Source organism: Hypanus sabinus, chromosome 3, assembly GCF_030144855.1.
Source record: "Hypanus sabinus isolate sHypSab1 chromosome 3, sHypSab1.hap1, whole genome shotgun sequence".
In the NCBI taxonomy this organism is placed as follows: domain Eukaryota; kingdom Metazoa; phylum Chordata; class Chondrichthyes; order Myliobatiformes; family Dasyatidae; genus Hypanus; species Hypanus sabinus.
In genome coordinates this window covers 160,776,761-160,796,467 of record NC_082708.1, presented here as the reverse complement: position 1 = coordinate 160,796,467, position 19,707 = coordinate 160,776,761, and the positions used below count along the sequence as shown (strand labels likewise).

Here is a 19,707-nt window from a genome sequence, read left to right as displayed (position 1 = left end):
CGCAGTAGATGTGAGAAGGACTGCGCAGAAAGTCGACTCCTATAAGGCAGCTGGGCCAGACAACATACCAGGCCAATTACTCAAGGAGTGTGCACACCAGCTCACTGACATCTTCAACACTCCACTCATACAGGCCTCTGGCCCCACAGGCTTCTAATTGGCCACCGACATCTTTGTATTAAATAAATCTATACCTTCAGAACTAAATGGTTGCCACCCAGTGGCACCAATGTCAATCATTATGAAGTGTTTTGAATAGCTGGTAATGCCACATGCCAAAAGCTCTGTTCCTGCCTCACTGGACAATCTCCAATACGCTTACCAACAGAACCGCTCTCCAACCGATCCCATGCACCTGGCCCTGACACACCTGGAGAACAAGGGCATTTACGTTAAAATGCTTTTTCTGAATTTCAGTTTGGCATTCAACACTACTGTCCCACAGACTTGGTGAACAAACTTCTACTCTTTAATCTAACTACACCACTGTACAATTGGGTGTTGGATATCCTAACCAACAGACCTCAGACAGTCAGACTGTACAACTGCTCCTCCCTCCCCATCATCCTCAATACGAGTGCCTCATAGGGCTCTGCGCTGAGCCCATTGCTGTATACTCTGCTCACACTCAACTTCATGGCCAAACACCCGAGTAACCGCACTGTTACGTTCGCCAATGACACAGCAGTGGTGGGACTCATCGTCAACAATTATGAGACGGCCGACAGAGAGGAAATGGAAGAGCTTGAAGCCTTGTGCCAGGCAAATAACCTCTTCCTCAATGTCAATAAGACACAGGAGATGGTAATCAAGTCCAGGAGAACTCGCCCCACTCACAACCCTCTTTTCATCGGCAGCACAGCAGTGGAAATTGTGAGCAGTTTCAAACTCCTGGGAGTCCACATCTCACACAACCTCTCATGGTCCCAGAACACATCCTACACAACCAGGAAAGCTCACCAACACCTCTACTTTCTGAGGAGGCTGAAGAGAGCTGGACTATACACATCTATACTTACATCATTCTACAGATGTGCAGTTGAGAGCATCCTAACATGCTGCACCACTGCATGGTTTGGAAATTGCACTGCGGCAGACAGGAAGGCTCTCCAATGGGTAGTCAAAACTCCCCAATGTGGCACCAGCCTTCCACCATCAAGGATGTATATAGATAAAGGTGCCAGAAAGAGGCAGTAACATGATGAAGGATCCCACCCTCCCTGCTTGTCCCACTTCCATCAGGGAGGAGGCTACGTAGCATCCACACTAGGACCACTGGACTCAAAAACAGTTACTTTCCTTAAGCAGTAAGACTTATCAACACCTCCACCCACTAACTCATCCATCCACACCACCTATCACTATTTTCCTGTCAGTCATCTTATGTAGACACTACTGTGCTTAGTGTCACCTTATAGACATACAATCAATCTACTTGTATAAGCTTTCTTAAGTATTTATATTTATTGTGTTTTTACTGTGTTCTTTATCTTACTGTGTTTGCGCTGCATTAGATCTGGAGTAGCAATTATTTTGTTTGCCTTTACACTTTTGTTGTTCTGGAAATTACAACATCAATTTAGAACTTGTGAAGACTTAGTGGGATTTCGTTAAAATGTAAAAGATATCAAAATGAGTTTGCATTCAGCAAGTTTCCACTTACAGCAATGTGTTTTAATAGCTAAGTGATATGTTTCTGCTATCCTGGCTGAGGGATGAATTTACCGCAGCCAGTTCATTCACTGGTACATTTTAGGAATGTGGGTGGAAACTGTAGCACCTGGGGTAAAGCCAGGCAGTCAAAGAGAGAACATGCAGACTCCACAGAGACAGTACCCAATGTTGGGATCGAACCTGGATCACAGCAGCTGTGAGGCAGTAGTATCACTTGCTACACCGCTGTGCCGGCCATTCTGTGCCACTGCATATTTCTGTTTCTTTCCTCATTTAAAGTAACTCTTTGATCAATCTCTCAGTCACCTGCCCAGTATCTCTTATTAGATCTTGGTAACTAACATTGTTTGATGGTGCCTCTGTGACGGTGAAAGTTCAGTATAAGAGACCCCTTCCTGTAACTGAATCTGAAAACTGTTATAACAGGCCTGCAGCTTGGATTATCTCTCTGCTCACTATCTACCATAGTATAAGGACACAGTGCCATCTACTGGGGTTGACCGTCAAATTAGCTTCACCAATTTTCAATCCTGGGACTTAAAAACAATAGAATAACCTGAGCTCAGAAATACTCTGGAGGGTTAGCTAATGTAACCTACCCATTAGTATATGGAAGTGGCAAAAGGAATCAAAGGAGAGAGAGAGAGTAAGAGTGGAGGGAAATGAGAATCAAATGCGAGGAAATCTGCAGATGCTGGAAATTCAAGCAACACACATAAAATGCTGGTGGAACGCAGCAAGCCAGGCAGCATCTATAAGGAGAAGCACTGTCAACGTTTCGGGCTGAGATGAAGGGTCTTGGCCCAAAATGTCGACAGTGCTTCTCCTTATAGATGCTGCCTGGCCTGCTGTGTTCCACCAGCATTTTAGGTGAATGAGAATAATGGGTTTGCTATGGTAGTAGCCCCTTCGGTGTTGAGATAGAGGAGTTTAGTGAGTAGAGCTCAGCAATCGGAGGTACAACTTTTGATGGTTGAAAGGTTGAAATCCAGAATGAACAGGAGACTGGAATTGGAAAAGAGCAGAGAAATTGGAGTATTGGAGAAGTAGAAGATTACAGAGAAAGAAGAGAGGGAAAGATATAGTGGGATCAGTGAACAAGTGAAGGATAGAGTGTTCAAATAAATGATCAATAAAAGATGTAATAAAGTTTAATAAGGACTCAAAAGAATCAGTCCAGGCACATCACTTTACTTCCAAGGATAACATTAAAAAGTATGGAAGCCTGTTAAACCTTATGGGAAAATTCTGTTACTTTTTTAAAAAGGTTTAAATTGAGGTAATGGAGAGAGCGTAGCCAGGGATAGGCTGTTTCTTCAGGAAGAATTCACAGTTTGGACAGCCTAAAAGTCAGTAGGGCATTGATAATGGACAAAGATTGAGAGGAGTCTTGATTACATTTGTGGTGATGATCAAAACCAGGGGGCATTAATGTAAGGCTTTCCCTGTCAAATCCGTAAGACCGTAAGAAATAGGAGCAGATTTGGACCATTCAGGCCATTGGATCTGCTCAGTGGCGTATCTAAGGTATGGCAGGTACAGCACGTGCCCTGGGCGCCACTAAGCAGTTTCTATTAAAGTCAGACAAGCCATCCTCGGATAGTGAAAAAAAGAATTTTCTTCAGATTTATGATCTGTCTTTGATTATCCTGGGTGAGAAGCACTAGGATGGCCTTATTTCAGAGCATTGTGTAAGAAGACCATGAAACATTTCTTCATGAAGAAGGAAAGTGGAGCTGAAGGACAGAAGAGACAAAAGTTGGAGTTGGAGGAAGCCAAGAAGTCGAGCAAGTTCTTCATGCCCTTCTTTGAAAAGCCCGGAACAAGTAGTTCAACACATTCCATGGAGTCGCCTGCACCTGCTACAGGTTTGTTAGAATCTGAAGGTGGATCAAGTACAAATGTGTCATAAGCTGAGGAGGAAGTCAAGTCAGATAAATTTGAGTATGAAGAGATTAAGAGTGAGGCTGCCACAGAGAACGTGGACATGACAGGAAGGGAAGATGGTGGTGGTGGTGATGATGTCGAGTTTATTGACCCTGACCACACCGAACCTAGTGAACTGGATGGTGTCAAAGAGCCTCGAACAGTCATACCAGAAGTGATTGAACAGCATGACATTGGACTTCTGAAGTTCGACAAGGATACTGGAAAAATCAATTCTGCCTGACGCATTGAGAACAGAAATAATAAAGCTAGGTTCGAAGTATTTCTAGAACAGTGGGGGCCTTTCCTACCAACAAATAACTGCTCAATGAACAAAACTTGGTTCAAGAGGAAATTGGGAAATGGTCGTGGTGAGGAAGTGACTTGCTCATGGCTGGTCTATTCCTTCTAAAAAGTCTGCATTTTGTATCTGTTGTCTTCTCTATTCCCGGTCAGTCCATCAATCCTCATTGGAGCAGGAACGTGGAGTCAACCAGTGGAAAGCACCTGAAAGGATTAATGTTCATGAAAATGCCAAGAATCATCGGGAATGCTTCACACAGTGGAAAGAAATTTAGCTGGAAACAGAGGAGTTATTGATGTGGTATTTCAGTCACATATTGAGAAGGAAAAGCAGAAGTGGCATGATATCTTGACGAGAATCCTTCACTGCATAAAATTCCTTGCGACTCAGAACTTGGCTTTGCGAGGACACAGGGAGTCACTTCAGCTAGATGATGACTCCAATGTGGGAAATTTCCTTGGCTTACTGAAACTACTGGCCATCTTTGACCCTGTCATAAAAGAACACCTCACTCATTTGGAAATTCATCCTGGATCCACATCTTATCTTTCACCAGGTGTCCAGAACTGTCAGGGTCCAGTCCGGAATCCGCGTTCCGGGTGTCAATCCGGTCCGAGTGTTCCGGACTCCAGGTCTTGCAGCTGTCCCTCCAGGCCCCTTTGAGCCTGTTGAGATCATCCTGGAACAAGGAGGCACACCTGTGGCCAATTCAGCTGCAGGTGTTTATCAGGGTCTGTGGGACAGGGACCAGGTGGGTGGTTGTTTTGTATCGCATCTGGTTAGTGCTGAAGCTGGTTTAACCAACTCTCTTTCTGGTTTGTCTACTCCTTGTCTGCTCCGAAGTCGGTTCATTTGCTCTGAATCCTGCCTTTTGCCTGTTCTGCAACTGGCTCTCTATTCTGCTCTGCAACCCACTCTGTACCTGTTTTACCTGGTTTGTCATGCTTTTCCTGCTCCTCTCAGGTGTGCTGGCCCTGCTGTCCTGTCTTATTTGTCTTGCCTGTGCTTTTGGTTGCCTTTACCAATGTACCTGGTGGATCACTGTAGTTCTGCTGCTCACCCTGGACCCAACTTCCTACTTGTTGCCTCTGTTGGGCGGGTCCAGCCGGACTGCCGCTGCCCGGCGGGGGTTCTGCCCCTTCCTACTCGTTGCCTATGTCGGGCGGGTCTGGCTGGACTGCTGCTGCCCGGCGGGGGTTCTACCTTTTCCACCTATTGCTCCCTAAGGGTTGTGCCCTGCACCTGCCCAGGTGACTGGCCCAGGCCTCTGTGTTCCGGCCTGGGAGGCAGCCCTGCCCGGGATCCCTGTGGCCTGCCGTGAGGAATCTGCCTGCCTGCCTGCCTCGTCTGAACTCTGGGATCCTCCTTCCTGCCTGCCTGCCTCATCTGAACTCGGATCCAGCCCTGCCTGCATTAACCCTTAAATGCCATGGCATCCCCATCCTGCCCTCCCCCTAGTACTTCAGTGTCTGCGTCCTGTGTTTGGGTCCATCCGTCCACATTCCTGACAAGAACGAATTCATCCACTGTTTGCCAGAGTTTACTGAGAAGCATTCGTAAAGCTAAGTACTATGGTCTCATGTTTCACTCGACTCCTGATCAGGCACACTGTGAGCAGATGTCAGAAGTAGTGAGGTATGTGGAAATTGATTTTGAGAGGAAAACAGTCCGTGTTAGAGTCCTTCCTTGATTTTATTCAGATCAGCCAGAAGGATGCTGAGATCTTGGTTGAGGACACCTTGAAACAGCTAGAGAAGGACAAAATGGAGCTACAAGATTGTCAGTCATAGTGCTATGACAATGCTGCTGTGATGGCTGGACACGCAAGTGGTGTTCATCAAAGAATAAGTGAGAAAAACAACCTGGCAGTGTTTGTGAATTGCGACAATCACTCACTCAACTTGGTGGGTGTACCTGCAGCCACACAGGATACAATGATGGTCATGTTATTTGGAACCATTGAAGCTCTCTGCTTGTTTTTCTCTCATTCAACACAGCGCTGGGGAAAAACTCAAAAACGCCGTGCCTGTGGTTGTTAAGTCGGAGTCCAAAACCAGGTGGAGTGCAAGGACAGAAGCAGTGAAGCCCATCAACAAGTACCTTGAGGAGATACTTCAAGTCCTCCAGGACATGGTAGACAATGGAAACGAGAAGTGACACAAGGCAGCTGTACAACTGCACGTTGAGTTAAGATTTTCTGATTTTGCTAGGAGTTGAGTGTCCATGATGCTGCCCTGGATTTGAAAGCCCTCTGACATCATTTTTATGATGAAAGAGAAGTGTTGGTCAGTGAGTCACTCAAAGAAGGAGTCTGTCTCTGTCAATAATGGAATATTGAAGTTGAAAGATGTCAGAGACGAAAGAAATGAATGACTGATGAGAACTCGAGGGTTAACAGCTAAGGAGGAAATGGAAAGAGTCATGAAGGGAACACTCGACTGTCTTCACAGAGAAATGAACGAAAGGTTTGCTTGTTTGCACGACACTGACGCCAAGTTTGGGTTCCTTCTTGACGTTGAGAGACTGTGTTATGGCGCTGACAGTAACAACCTAAAGAAGAAGTGCGAAAATTTGGGCGAATTGTACGACTCTGATATTGATGGACAGCAGCAATATGAAGAAATTTTGGATTGCAGAATGTTGCTATCAAGGCAGGTCAACATGAAAATATCAAGACCTAAAGAGCTGCTTGAATTTATTGTTCAGTATGGAGATGAGAGTGTCTTCCCCAATCTTCGCATTGCTATTCAGATAATGCTAACCATCGCAGTTTCCATCGGCAGCTGTGAGATCATTCAGCAAGTTAAAACTAATACTTCATATTTGAGAGCCTCCATGGGTCAAGGCAGACCCTGTGATCTTGCTCTGCTGAGTGTAGAAAGAGAAGACACTGAAAAAACTGACATTGACCACATCATAGACCAATTTGCATCAGTGAAAACATGGAAGGTGCAGTTATAATTTTCACGTAGTGCCATAAACCATAATTTGTTAAAAGATTAATGAGCTTGACTAGTACTTTTGAGCTGATATTATGGTAAAGTTACCTAAAAGATGGGTGTCATATGTTTGGACAGGGGCACAATATCAGTGCTTGCCATAGGCGTTATTTTCTGTAGATACACACCTGGGTCTGCTCCACCATTCCATTATGGCTGATTTATTTTCTGTCTCAAACCCATTCCCCTGCCTTCTCCCAGCAATCTTTGACACCCTGACTAATGAAAAACTCATCTAACCTCTGCTTTAAACGTACTCAGCAACTTGGCCTCCACAACCACCTGTGGCAATAAATTCCACAGATTTTAACAGATTCCACAGATTTTAACCCTCTGGATTAAGAAATTCCTCTTCATCTCTGTTCTAAATGGATGCCCCTCTATTCTGAAGCTGTGACATCTGGTCCTAGACTCCTCCACTATCGGAAACATCCTCTCCACATCTATTCTATCAAGACCTTTCAATATTTGGTAGGTTTCAATTAGATCCCCCCTCATTCTTCTAAACTCCAGTAAGTACAGGCCGAGAGCCACCAAATGTTCCTCATGCGATAACCATTTCATTCCCAGAAACACTCTCATGGACCTCCTCTGGACTCTCCCCAATGCCAGCACATCTTTTCTCAGATAAGGGGCCCAGAAGTATCATGGACATGAGATGAAGAATTCTTGAAAGTGAGCCCATAGTTTGTGGGAACATTTCAACGATGGGACAAGTGAAGTTATCCTCTTTGGTCAACAGTCTGAAAGATCCTTTGCTGCCATCCAGAGGTACTGTTGGTAAATGAAATAGGAAACTGAGCAGATTTCCCATATACAATTGTTTTTGATTTCCAGCTTCTGCAATATTTTAGTTTAGTTTTTGTGTTTAATTCACTGATCCTTTGTCCAGGAGTTCTCCACATTATGTTCTGTTCTCTTCTCTTCCTGTGAATTCTGTTTTCAAATTTGTGAATTTCAGCAACAGCTTGATTTTGAAAATTCTATTGTTTTTTTTTCAATTCCCAGTCTCTGGAACTTCCTTCATCCATACAGCAAGGTTTCTAAGCTCCGTTAATTCCAGCTTTTTGTACATCCCTGATTCCTGCCCCTTCCTCAACAATGGAACACCCCTTGCACTACCATGGACTAGATTCTGTGCTTTCTCCAAGTGAAAGTTGAGTATATTGTCATACGCACAAGTACATGTAAGCATAGGTGCAATGAAAAACCTGTTTGCAGGGGCATCACTAGCACATAAGCATATAGCATCATATAAGCAACATGCACAAGAAAATTAGAAATTCAAAGTTATACACAATTTTAACAAGAAAAAACAACGAAATAAATGAAATCCGTTTTAGTACAAAGTAATTAAAGTGGTCAAAGTGCTGCTAAACTGTAGTGATTAACATTTAGCCAGTTGGTTCAAACACGGAATGGCTGAAGGGAAGTAATTGTTCTTGAAGGCTGAGGAAAGTCCATCTTCCACCCCGATCCTCATCACATTCTACAGAGGTTGTATTAAGAGCATCCTAAGCAGCTGCATCACTGCCTGGTTTGGAAATTGCACCATCTCGGATTGCAAGACCCTTCAGCGGATAGTGAGGTCAGCTGAGATCATCATCGGGGTCTCTTTTCCCACCATTACAGACATTTACACTACACGCTGCATCTGCAAAGCAAACAGCAGTATGAAGGACCACATGCACCCCTCATACAATCTCTTCTCCCTCCTGCCGTCTGGGAACAGGCACTGAAGCATTCGGCTCTCACGACCAGGCTATGTAACAGTTTCTTCCCCAAAGCTTTCAGACTCCTCAATACCCAGAGCTTGGACTGATACCAACTTACTGCCCTCTACTGTGCCTGTTGTCTTGTTTATTATTTATTGTAATGCCTGCACTGTTTTGTGCACTTTATGCAGTCCTGGGTAGGTCTGTAGTCCAGTGTAGTTTTTTTTTTTGTCTGTGTTGTTTTTATGTAGTTCAGTGTAGTTTTTGTATTGTTCCATGTAGCACCATGGTCCTGAAAAACATTGTCTCGATTTTACTGTGTACTGTACCAGCAGTTATGTTCGAAATGACAATAAAAAGTGACATGACTTGTTAGTGTGGGACTTCAAGTTTCTGTACCTGCTGCTCAATGGTAAAAGATGACACAGCCTGGACGATGGGGATCTTTGATGACAGATGTTGCCCTCCTGAGGTAACATTTCAGGTATATATTTGAGATGATGGAGAATATGGTTGGCTTGAGTGTGTTGGGCTAATGGGTCTGTTCCCATGGTGTAGCACTCTAGGAGTTCAGTTATAAGGATACTCCAGTACAAAGCTTCAGCCAAAACTACAAAAGTGATATAATAGAGTATCATAGATTTTCTCCTATATTGTGGGTGTCTAAGACAAGAGGAAAGAGGTGTCGATAGGTAGGATGGGTGGCATCGATGTGGTGTGTTGAAGGATCAGTTCCTATGCTGTCCGATTGTACGTGTAATCAGGTGTAATTGTTTTAGTATATAACAGATTTCCATACAAGAATAGACAGAGAACACATTGTAGATAGATAGGTTAATAGATCGGCAGATGGATATCTGGCAGGCACTGATTGTCTGACATATGAAAGACAGGATTATTACACAGCATCCTTATCATAAAATACTTCAAAACACTTTGGGAGAGCTGTCAGAGGGCATCAGTCGATAGTCAGAAGAAGAGAGTTTCTGCCGTTAAACTGTAAATGGATGTAAACTGACTATATGCTCTCAGGCTTTAACTGTAATGGAGAGTTATTTTGAATGTCGATGTGTTTCCTGCTGCCTTAAGGAGATTGTTCTTGAGTTTCTCCCCGTGATTGGGTGGGTTTCCTACTGGTTCTCTGGGTTTCCTCCCACAGTCCAATGGTGTACCAGTTGGTAGGTTAATTGGTTATTGTTAATTGTCCTGTGATTAGGCTCGAATTAAATCCAAGGGGTGTGCCTCAAAGGACTGGAAGGGCTTATTCAACACTGTATCTTAATAAATAAACAAACAAACAAATAAAAGAGCAGATGTTGTTTATTGAGCATTGAAATGTGAGTGTGTGTGTAACTGTGTGATGCATTTGGAAAGTCAAAACAGTGTAGGATTTATACTGTAAATGGTAGGACACAAGGGTGTGTAATGGAACAAAGGGACTTGGGAAGACAAGTGCAGAGTTCATGGAAACTGGTGTGGAATGTGGAGGTGAAAAAAGACATTTAGTATGCTGGCCTTCAGTCAGGGCATTGAGCAGGAACATTACGTTAAGGTTATAGAAATCATTGATGAGGCCGCTTTGGAGTATTGTGTACAGTTTTGGTCACCCTGTTATCGGGAAGGTGTGGTTAAACTGGAAAGAGTGCAGAGAAGATCTATGAGGATGTTGCCAGGACTAGAGGGCCTGTGTTATGGGACAAGATTAGCCAGGCTGGGTCTTTATTCATTAGACCATAGGAGAATGAGAGGGAGCTTAGAGAAACGTTTAATATTGTTAGTGGCATAGATACGGTGGATGGTAATGTTTTCCCCACCCCAGGTGAGAAGGCCTGTAGTGTGAGAGAGGAAAGATTTAAAAGAGGCCTGAGAGGAAGCACTTTCAGGCCAAGGGTGATGGAACAAGTTGTCAGAAGAAGCAGTTGAGGCAGGTTCAATGGTATCATTTAAGAAGCACTAGGATGCTGTAGGTACATGGAGGGGCTTAGAGGGACATGGACCAACTGCTGGGTGGGTACACTGGTTAGCATGGACTTGCTGGGCTGTAGGGCCTGTATCTGTACTGTTTTCCTCTCTAACTCTAAGTGTGAAATTAAATGGATAGCAAGGTTCTGACGCATGTCTTTCCACACCAGGGACTTGCTCACCTTATAAGGAAAACATTTTAAAGCCTCTAGTGTGATCATCCTGTAAGATAAACAGTCTGATCCTGACAATGTACTTGGAAGCCTCTGTCAAATTCCATTTCTTGCCTCTCTCTTTAAGCATCTTCCACCTGACCATGAGTACCCACAACCCAACCACAAGAAAAAAGAACCCAACACAGATTCAACACCATTTCTGGTGGCCAGTTGGCTTCTTCTTCAGGACTGAGGATGATCTACTTCTCCAGTTCTGGGGAGTGGGAGGTGTTCATCCATGAATCCTCTTTACATGGTGTGACCCTTTGCAGACCAATTAAAACATGGGCCAGTGTGAGGGTCTTAGTCTGATGGCAATGAGGCCCAAGATAACAAAGACCAGGCTCTGTTACATGGATGTAAGCTAGATACCCATGTGCACATTGTACAACCTTACAGACCCTTTTCTTCAGACCCCTATGTCCATTTTGCTGCCCCTGTCCTCCAACTCTCTTGGTTCCCCAACTTCTTCCCTGTTCACTAAGCTGCTTCACTCTTAGCCCCTTCCCTCTTTTTCTCAGTTCTCCCATTTTGACCCACCTCTGATGTCTTCCCAACACCATAAGCTGGCCTTCTCTCACCTTTCTCCTGCTAGATCACTCTCCAAAAATGAGGCTACCACCCCCCACCACTCACCACCTCCACCCAAACTCACTACATCCATCCACTGATCCTCTCCCTCTCAATGAGTGCCAATTGTCCTTCCATCATAACCTTCCCCATTCACCTGGTCCCAGTAACTGCAGTGCCATGGTTTTGTGACCTGGGTGATTTGAGATAACTACAGCAGAGTTGCTCTACCATCTGCCAGAGGGAAGGTCACCACCAGGATCTAACTCACTCTCCTTCCAGGGGTGGAAGAGTTTCCTGAATTCCTTCCATCCAAACATGATTTTCACCATGTGGCAACTCCAAAATAAATTGTGGCAGCAACACTAGCCACTATGCCCTAACCTCACTGAAGACTTAAGACTTAATTGATAGGGAGGGTGTGTGGAATATCCTCCTTAGGTTTAGCTGCCCACTTGTTTGCTACATGACCCTAGCCAATAAGTCCACAAAGAACCAATTGATTGGTGTCAAACAAAGCTGTGTCACTGTCCCAAAGTTCCTCTCAATCTTTCTCACCACAGTTCTGCATCTCACTTGACCATACCTTTCCTCAGGCTCCTGGGACCTGGGCTATCTACAGCAGGTCCTTCCAGGTCCCAGGAGCCTGAGGAAAGGTATGGTCAAGTGAGATGCAGAACAGTGGTGAGAAAGATTGAGAGGAACATTGGGGCAGTGACACAGCTTTGTTTGACACCAATCAATTGGTTCTTTGTGGACTTGTTGGCTAGGGTCATGTAGCAAACAAGTTTCTGCAAAATCCTCCAAGCACACTGAAAGATCAGTGAACCAGTGTCCTTTCCAAACCCAACAGCCACACTACTGAGACCCCAGTTACTCTCAATTTGATCCACATTATTTCATGCCTGACACCAGATTTTGTTTTCAGCCCTGTCATAGGAACAGATTACCAGATGGGCAGAGGAAAAGATGCAAGGATAAACTCAAAACCCCCTTGAAGATAATGCAACATCTGCAAAATCTTTTACCCAGAATTGGGGAATCAAGGACTAGAGGGCATTTATTTAAGGTGAGAGAGGATAGAGTTAATAGAAACCTGGGGAAAAACTTTCTCACCCAGAAAGTGGTAGGTATATAGGACAAGCTGTCAGATGATGTAGTTGTTATATATGTTAACCCCTTCATTTCTGGAATCATCCTCGTGAACCTTCTCCAGACCCTCTCCAATGGCAATGCATCCTTTCTGCGATATGAGGCCCAAAACTGGTGACAAGCTGGTGGCCTGACTAGTGTCTTATAAAGCCTCAACATTATCTCCTTTTATATTCTATTCCTCTTGAAATAAATGCCAACATTGCATTTGCCTTTTTTTTTAACCACAGACTCAGCCAGTAAATTAACTTTCTGGGAGTCTTGTATGAGGACTCCTAAGTCCCTCTGCACTGCTGATGTTTGAATCTTCTCCCCATTTATAATATAGTTTACCCTATTATTCCTTTTACACAAAATGCAATATCGTACATTTCCCAATACTATATTCCATCTGCCACTCTTTTGCTTAGTCTTCCAATTTGTCTAAGTCTGTCAGTAATTCTAGTTGAACTCTGTCTTTTTGTGTGTTTCCCCCTAGCTGTCAGTCTGTGGTTTTGTATTGTCATGTGCTCTTGTCCCCACTCCTGCTGTACTCCAGCCCCTGTATTACCGATACTCCGTCTCTCATCTGCTTCTCATTATTACCAGTATTGCTGCCTGTGTCTCATTGTGCTCCACCTATCATCTGCCTCTCTGTTTATTGCTCAGTGTATTTCAGTCCTGTGTTTTCACCTGTTTGTTGCCCAATTGTGTCAGTGAATTTTCCTGAGCCTTTCCAGCAGTTGTATCTGCACTTTGTCCGTCTGAGTATCGACTCTGCCTGTTTTCCAATTCTGGTTTTTGGATTTCTGTGGATGTTTTGATCTCTGCCTGAACTTTGACGCTGACTTTGTTGCCCCCCTGAATTTGCTACTCAGTAACTATCACAGTGCACACAGTACTTGGTTTGCAATTGGGTCCCTGCTTCAGTGTCCTGACTAAGTCCTGCTGCAATCGCATTGCTTGATCAGCACTACCTACCCTTCCACATTTCTTCATATCATCTACAAACTTCGCCACAAAGCCATCAATTCTGTTATCTAAATCATTAACAAACAAAAGTAGTGGTCCCAATATTGACCCCCTGAGGAACACCACTAGTCACAGGCAGCCAACTAGAAAAGGCTCTCTTTATTCCCACTCACTGCCTCTTGCCAGTATCTTTACTGTAAGGTCATGGGATTTTATCTTGTTAAGCTGCCTTATGTGTGGCACCTTATCAAATGCCTTCTGAAAATCCAAATAGATGACATCCACTGCCTCTTCATTGTTACTTCCTCGAAGAACTATAACAGATTTGTCAGGCAATAAATCACGCTGACTTTGACTTATTTTATTATTAGTCTCCATCCTTAATAATAGACTCCAACACTTTCCAGCCACTGAGGTTTGACTAACTAATTGCCTTTCTCCCTTCTTAAAGAGTGGAGTAACATTTGCAATTTTCTAGTCTTCCGGGACCATGCCAAAATCAAATGATTCCTAAAAGACCATGACCAATGCATCTGCTGTCTCTTCAGCAACCTCTTTCAGGACTCTGGGATGTAGTTCATATGACCCAGGTGACTTATCCATCTTAGGACCTTATTCCTTTGTAATAGCAATGGCACTCACTCCTGCTCCCTGACACTCATGGACCGCACACTGCTTGTGTCTTGCACAGTGAAGACTGATGCAAAGTACTCATTAAATTCATCTCCATTACTATCTCACCAGCATCACTTTCCAGTGGTCCAATATCAACACTTACCTCCCTTTTACTCTTTATAAAAACTTTTAGTATCCTGCTTTATATTATTGGCTAGTTTGCCCTCATATCTTATCTTTTCCCTTCTTATAGCTTTTTAGTTGCCTTTTGTTGGATTTTAAAAGCTTCCCAATCATCTAGCTCCACTCACTTTTGCTACCCTATATGCCTTTTCCTCGGCTTTTATGTAGTTCTTAACTTCCCTTGTCTGCCACGGTTGCCTGCCTCTGCTATTTGAGAACTTCTTCTCTGGGATATGTCTATCCTGCACCTTATGAACAATCACCAGAAACTTCAGTCACCTCTGCTCTGCTGTCATCCCTGCCAGTATCCTCCTTCAATCCACCTGGGCAAGCTCCTCTCTCATGCCTCTGTAATTCCCTTTATTCCATTGCAATACTGAGTTATGCTTCTCCCTCTCAAATTACAGCATGAAATCAATCATATTATGATCACTGCCTCCTAAGGTTTCCTTTACATTAAGCTCCCGAATAAGATCTGGGTTAAGCTCCCTTTACAATCTCAACCCCATAACTTGGCTATTTGGAAGTCTATATATGATCCCCATAATAGTTTTTTCACCCTTACCATTTCTTAACTCCACCCACAAAGTTTCAACATTCTCAGACCCTGTCACCACTTTCTAAAGATGTAATTCCATCTCTTACCAACAGAGCTACAACACCGCCTATGCCTTTCTGCCCATCCTTTTGATACAAAGAATACCCTTTGATGTTAAGCTCCCAACCATGATCTTCTTTCAACCACGACTCAGTGATCCTCACAACTTCATACCAACCAATCTCTAATTGCGCCATGAGTTCATCCACCTTATTCCGAAAGTTATGCATATTTAAATACAGTACCTTCAGACCTGCATTCTTCACCCTTTTGAAATTTGCCTTTCTGGTACAATTTGACTCTTTGCTCTGTCTGCATTTGTACCCAATCATTGGCTTGTCCTTCTTTACATTCATGTTACAGCCATCATCTACTTGTAAACCTACTGGCTCATCCTCAGCGCTATCATACTGGTTCCCACCCTCCTGCTATATTAGTTTAAACCAATCCCAACAGCTCTAGAAAACCTGCCCGCAAGAATAGTGGACCTCAATTAATAGACCGAAACCCAGCAGTGAATCTTGGCCAGGCAAATTTGTACTAGGATATAGAGCCAAGCCAAGTGCGAGGAATTGTTGACAGACCAGCCATGGGTGGCAGAATGGGTGTGAGGGGCTGAATGGCCTTCTTCTGTCTCTGTGATCCTACCACCTAGTAACTTTCTGAGGGAGAACCAGTGATGAGCACTTGAATGGCAACATCTATTGTAACATCCAGACACACCTAGCAAGGCAATGAGCAGTTATGGATGCCTGTAACATTGGACGTGAGTTGGGAGGTGAGGGAGAGGGGCAATTTCTTTCATGCCCAGTTCACCATGTGGTGTAGTGAAGGAGATGTAAAGCATGGTCAGACTGTGTAACAGGCAAAGCTCATAAAACACTTACTGTTTATTAAAATTACAAACCAACTCCAAATCACACAAAGTTGTAAGAGTCTCTATTCTAGACATAACTTGGAATGACAGTTTAATACCCAATGTACAAAAGCAAGCAAAATCCAGGAAAATGAACACCAGTGCAAAAAGTTATATAATTTAATGAAAAGGATTTAGGTGACTTTGGTTTATTGTTTATAGCAAAAAAAGCAAGGTAGACAAGGTATAAAAAACATGAAAGAGTTGCTGGAAATGGAGATGCTGGAAATCCAATGTAACACACACAAATTGCTGGACGAACTCCAGCAACAATAATGAAAATGAATAAACAGTCAATGTTTCGGACTGAGTCCCTTCTTCAGGACCAAAGAATAAAATATGTATCAAAATATATTTAATAAAGTATAAGGGCCAACTTTTTCATCCACAGGGTGGTAGGTATATAGAATGAGCTGCCAGATACTGTTGTTAAGGCAGGGAAATTAATAACACATAAAGGCACTTGGACAAACTCTGCCATGGATGGTCCCAAGCTCAGTTGCGAAAGGAGGAGGATTGGGCATGGGGCTAGCAAGCCCATCCTGTAAAATCCCAGTGCTACAGAAACACCAACAGAAGCTCCAAGGAGTTTATCTCTGGGAGAGGAAGGATACACCAAGAAGATAAGCTACACTTGGGCAACCATGAAAGATAGGCCCAGGCTAGAGGACTCTGGCGAGCTGCAGTTGGTAGCCTATGAATCAGGAGTGATGGGCTTAAGAAGAAGAAACACACTTGGACAGATAAATGAATAAAAATTATATATAGGTCAATCGTAATGGGGGAGCATCTATAGAGAGAATTGAAGAGTTGGGTGCTTTGGGCCAAGGCCCTTACTTTTTATTCCTCTCCATAGGTGTACCCTGACATGCTAAACTCCCTCATCATTTTGTTCAAAGCATCACAATCCCCCCACCCCCCCATCTTGTTCTGGTTCCGCCCACATTTACCTCTTCTCTAATGGATCCCATTACCTTCTCTTCAATTATCAGATTCTATCTTTTGTCACATTTTACTGTATGTTCCTGCTTATCTCCCTCCAGCAGCTGTCTCCAACTACATTCCCTTCCGCACCTCACTCCATCTCCCTCGCACCTTTTTTGTCTGTCTCCATCTATCACCCACGTACCTCTTTTTCGCATCTCTACCCACTCTCCTTCCCCCCCAATTGGCTCAATTTACCTTCACCGCCTCTTCAGTCCACCAGTAACATCTGTCTCAGCTCTCCCCTTCTCCTCTTTATACTGGCCATCTCCCCTCTCAGTCCTGATGCAGGGTCTTAACCCAAAATGTTGACAGTTCCTTTTCTCCCACAGATGCTGCTCGACCTGCTGAGTTCCTCCAGCAGATTGTTGCTGCAAATTCCAGTCTTCTGTCTCCTGGGAAATCTTTGTTGCACCTCCTCTATCCTTCTTTAGATAAGGAAACCATACAGTCTCATCAACATCCTGTAGAGTTGTACGGAGACATGATTACACCTGTAATTAATTCCTCTTCCGATAAATGCCAGCAAATTGATTGTCTTCCTAATTGTTGTTGGTGACTTGTGTACCCTCTGGAGTCACTGGTTTAAACATTTGCATTTCCCACTCTGTGTTAGGTTTTGGCCACCTTCTTATAGGAAAGACGTTATGAAAGTGGAAAGAGTGCGGAAAAGATTTACAAAGATTTTGCCAGGACATAAGGGGATGAGATGTAGGGAGAGGTTGGACAGGCTTGGACTTTAATCCTCAGAGTGTTAAGTGATCTCATAGAAAGTGTATGGATGTGAATGCACTGTCTTTTTTTCAGGATTGGAAAATCAAGGATGAGAGAGCATAGATTTATGGTGAGAGGGGAAACATTTAATAGGAACTTAAGGGGCAACTTTTTGTTTTACACAAATGGTGGCATCTATGTGGAATCAGCTGCCAGAGGAAGTGGTTGAGGGAGGTACAATAACAAGTTCTAAAAGACAGTTAACAGGTACACTGATAGGAAAGGTTCAGGTTATGGGCTAAGCACTGGCAAACGGAACAATCCTGGATGGGGCAGCTTGGTCAGCAAGGACCAGTTAGACTGAAGGGCCTGTTCTCTATGAATCTATATTCCATCCGCCATGCTCGTCCCTACTTTTTAAACTGGTCCATATACCCCTGTTCACAATCCCATTTATTGTCATACCTTCAGCAGATGTGGAATTGAGCTCTCAAATCAGGGGAGAGAAAAGTGATGGTTAAAATTAAACAAAATACCATACTTATAATGTTGGTACACCTGGCTGAACTGGACCTCTCCAAAAGAACAGCATCACAAAAACAGTATGGGAAAAGGAGCAGGACATACCTCCATTTAATATCACCTTGGCTGATGTATGCTGGTGTCAACTCTTCTTCTATGTCAGGTCCAAGCCCACCACTGCAACCAAGAGTAGCAAAAGCCTGAGGAACGGCACCACCTGGAAGATGCCCTCTCAACTACACACCATCATGTCTTGGAAATATATTGTAATTCCTTCAGTCACCGGATCAAAATCCTGGAACTCCCTCTCTAATAGTATTATGGGTACACCCACTCCTCAAGGACTATAGCGATTCTAGAAAGCAGCTCACCATCTACTCACAGACAACTAAGGATGGGCAACTAAATGCTGGCTCTAACCCCTTGGGTAACTAAAACAAAATTCTCCATACTCCTCTATTTATTGACCTATCAAATATTTATCCATCTCCACTTCAAAACCTAATAATGACCCCTGGGACAGAATTCCAGGGTTCCATGCATGATTTTGATCCAAAACGTTGACAATTCCCCTATACAGATGTTACTCAACCCACTGAGCTCCTCCGGCAGATCTGTCCTTCCTGGATCCACCTCTCCTCTAAAGAGCCTTTTTCAACCCCACTCCCTCCTCTTAATGTCAGACACCCTCCCCTCTCCACCCTCGGTCCTGATATCGGACTTTGACGCAGAACATCGACAAACCCCTTCCCGCCAAAGATGTTGCTTGACGTGCTTCAGCAGATTGTCATTGTTGTCACAGCCATACATAAAATGGTATAAATGCCTTGAAAAAAGATTTTTTTTTGCAGTAGCATGGTATATTACAAGCTGAGGAAAAGCATAAAGTTAAACTACACATCGTTCATAAGTGTGCAAAATATACAACACCATGGCGCTAGAGCAAATTTTCTACCTATGCCTGGAATTTCCACTTTAAGTCCTACCCGGACACATCTCTCACTAACAAGTGAGAGAGACTTGGTATTCAGCCAGCCTCTATTGCAAAGCTTATGATGCAAGGGCTGAACACTTTATAAACACAGCCACACCAGTTATATCGATCTGTTAGGGGTTTGGACTAGAATTTTGGAGCTGTTGACCTACTGGTCGGTGGTTTGACTGGCCCTGTTATCTTCTCAGGTTTACAAGACGGAGGAACTCTGCACGGCGTTGCGCTGGAGCTTGCAGTCCCGAAACCGCTTCGCTCTCCCGGTCTGAGACAGCGGCTGGCTTGGCGCATGCGCGAAGGGTGCCGACGGCTTGGAACTGCCCCTCACTCGGCGCTACGGCAGCGCTGACCGGCCGAGCGGCCGTCGTGGCTCAGGGCCTAGTCCCGGCTGGAGGCAACAGCACAGCACTCAGGATCCCGAGGCGAGTGGCTGTGTCACGGCCGGACGCGCAGATCATGAGCGGCTGGCAGTGGGGCCGCGCGTTTAGCTTCGTCCTGGCGACAGGTGAGGACGTTGTAAAGGGAAGGGAGAGACAGGTGAGGGGGGCAGGTAAGAGAAGGGAGAGACAGGTGAGGGGGGCAGGTAAGAGAAGGGAGAGACAGGTGAGGGGGGCAGGTGAAGGGAAGAGAGAGACAGGTGAGGGGGGCAGGTGAAGGGAAGGGAGAGACAGGTGAGGGGGGCAGGTAAGAGAAGGGAGAGACAGGTGAGGGGGGCA

At 44.3% G+C, this 19,707-nt stretch overlaps 1 protein-coding gene across 3 annotated transcripts; it reads left to right on the top strand.

The window, feature by feature from the left end:
* Positions 1 to 4,551: 4,551 nt before the first annotated feature.
* LOC132391836 (uncharacterized) lies at positions 4,552 to 19,441 on the top strand. Of its 3 annotated transcripts, none has more exons than XM_059965505.1 (3): positions 4,552 to 4,655; positions 5,605 to 6,853; positions 19,183 to 19,441. In XM_059965505.1, exons 2-3 carry the CDS (start codon positions 6,281 to 6,283, stop codon positions 19,258 to 19,260), a joined length of 651 nt encoding a protein of 216 aa, XP_059821488.1. In that variant the 5' UTR covers positions 4,552 to 4,655; positions 5,605 to 6,280; the 3' UTR covers positions 19,261 to 19,441. The 3 variants fall into 3 exon arrangements, with proteins under 3 accessions (XP_059821488.1, XP_059821489.1, XP_059821487.1); XM_059965506.1 differs by having other exon boundaries at positions 4,583 to 4,655; positions 5,902 to 6,853; XM_059965504.1 differs by lacking the exon at positions 4,552 to 4,655 and having other exon boundaries at positions 4,664 to 6,853.
* The last annotated feature ends 266 nt before the right edge of the window (positions 19,442 to 19,707 follow it).

Excerpts from the sequence above, each read along its gene's own strand:
- LOC132391836 (XM_059965505.1), top strand. The coding sequence starts at position 6,281 with ATGAGAACTCGAGGGTTAACAGCTAAGGAGGAAATGGAAAGAGTCATG. Across the intron at positions 6,854-19,182 it reads CATCAGTGAAAACATGGAAG|GTTTACAAGACGGAGGAACT; the intron begins GTGCAGTTATAA and ends TTATCTTCTCAG.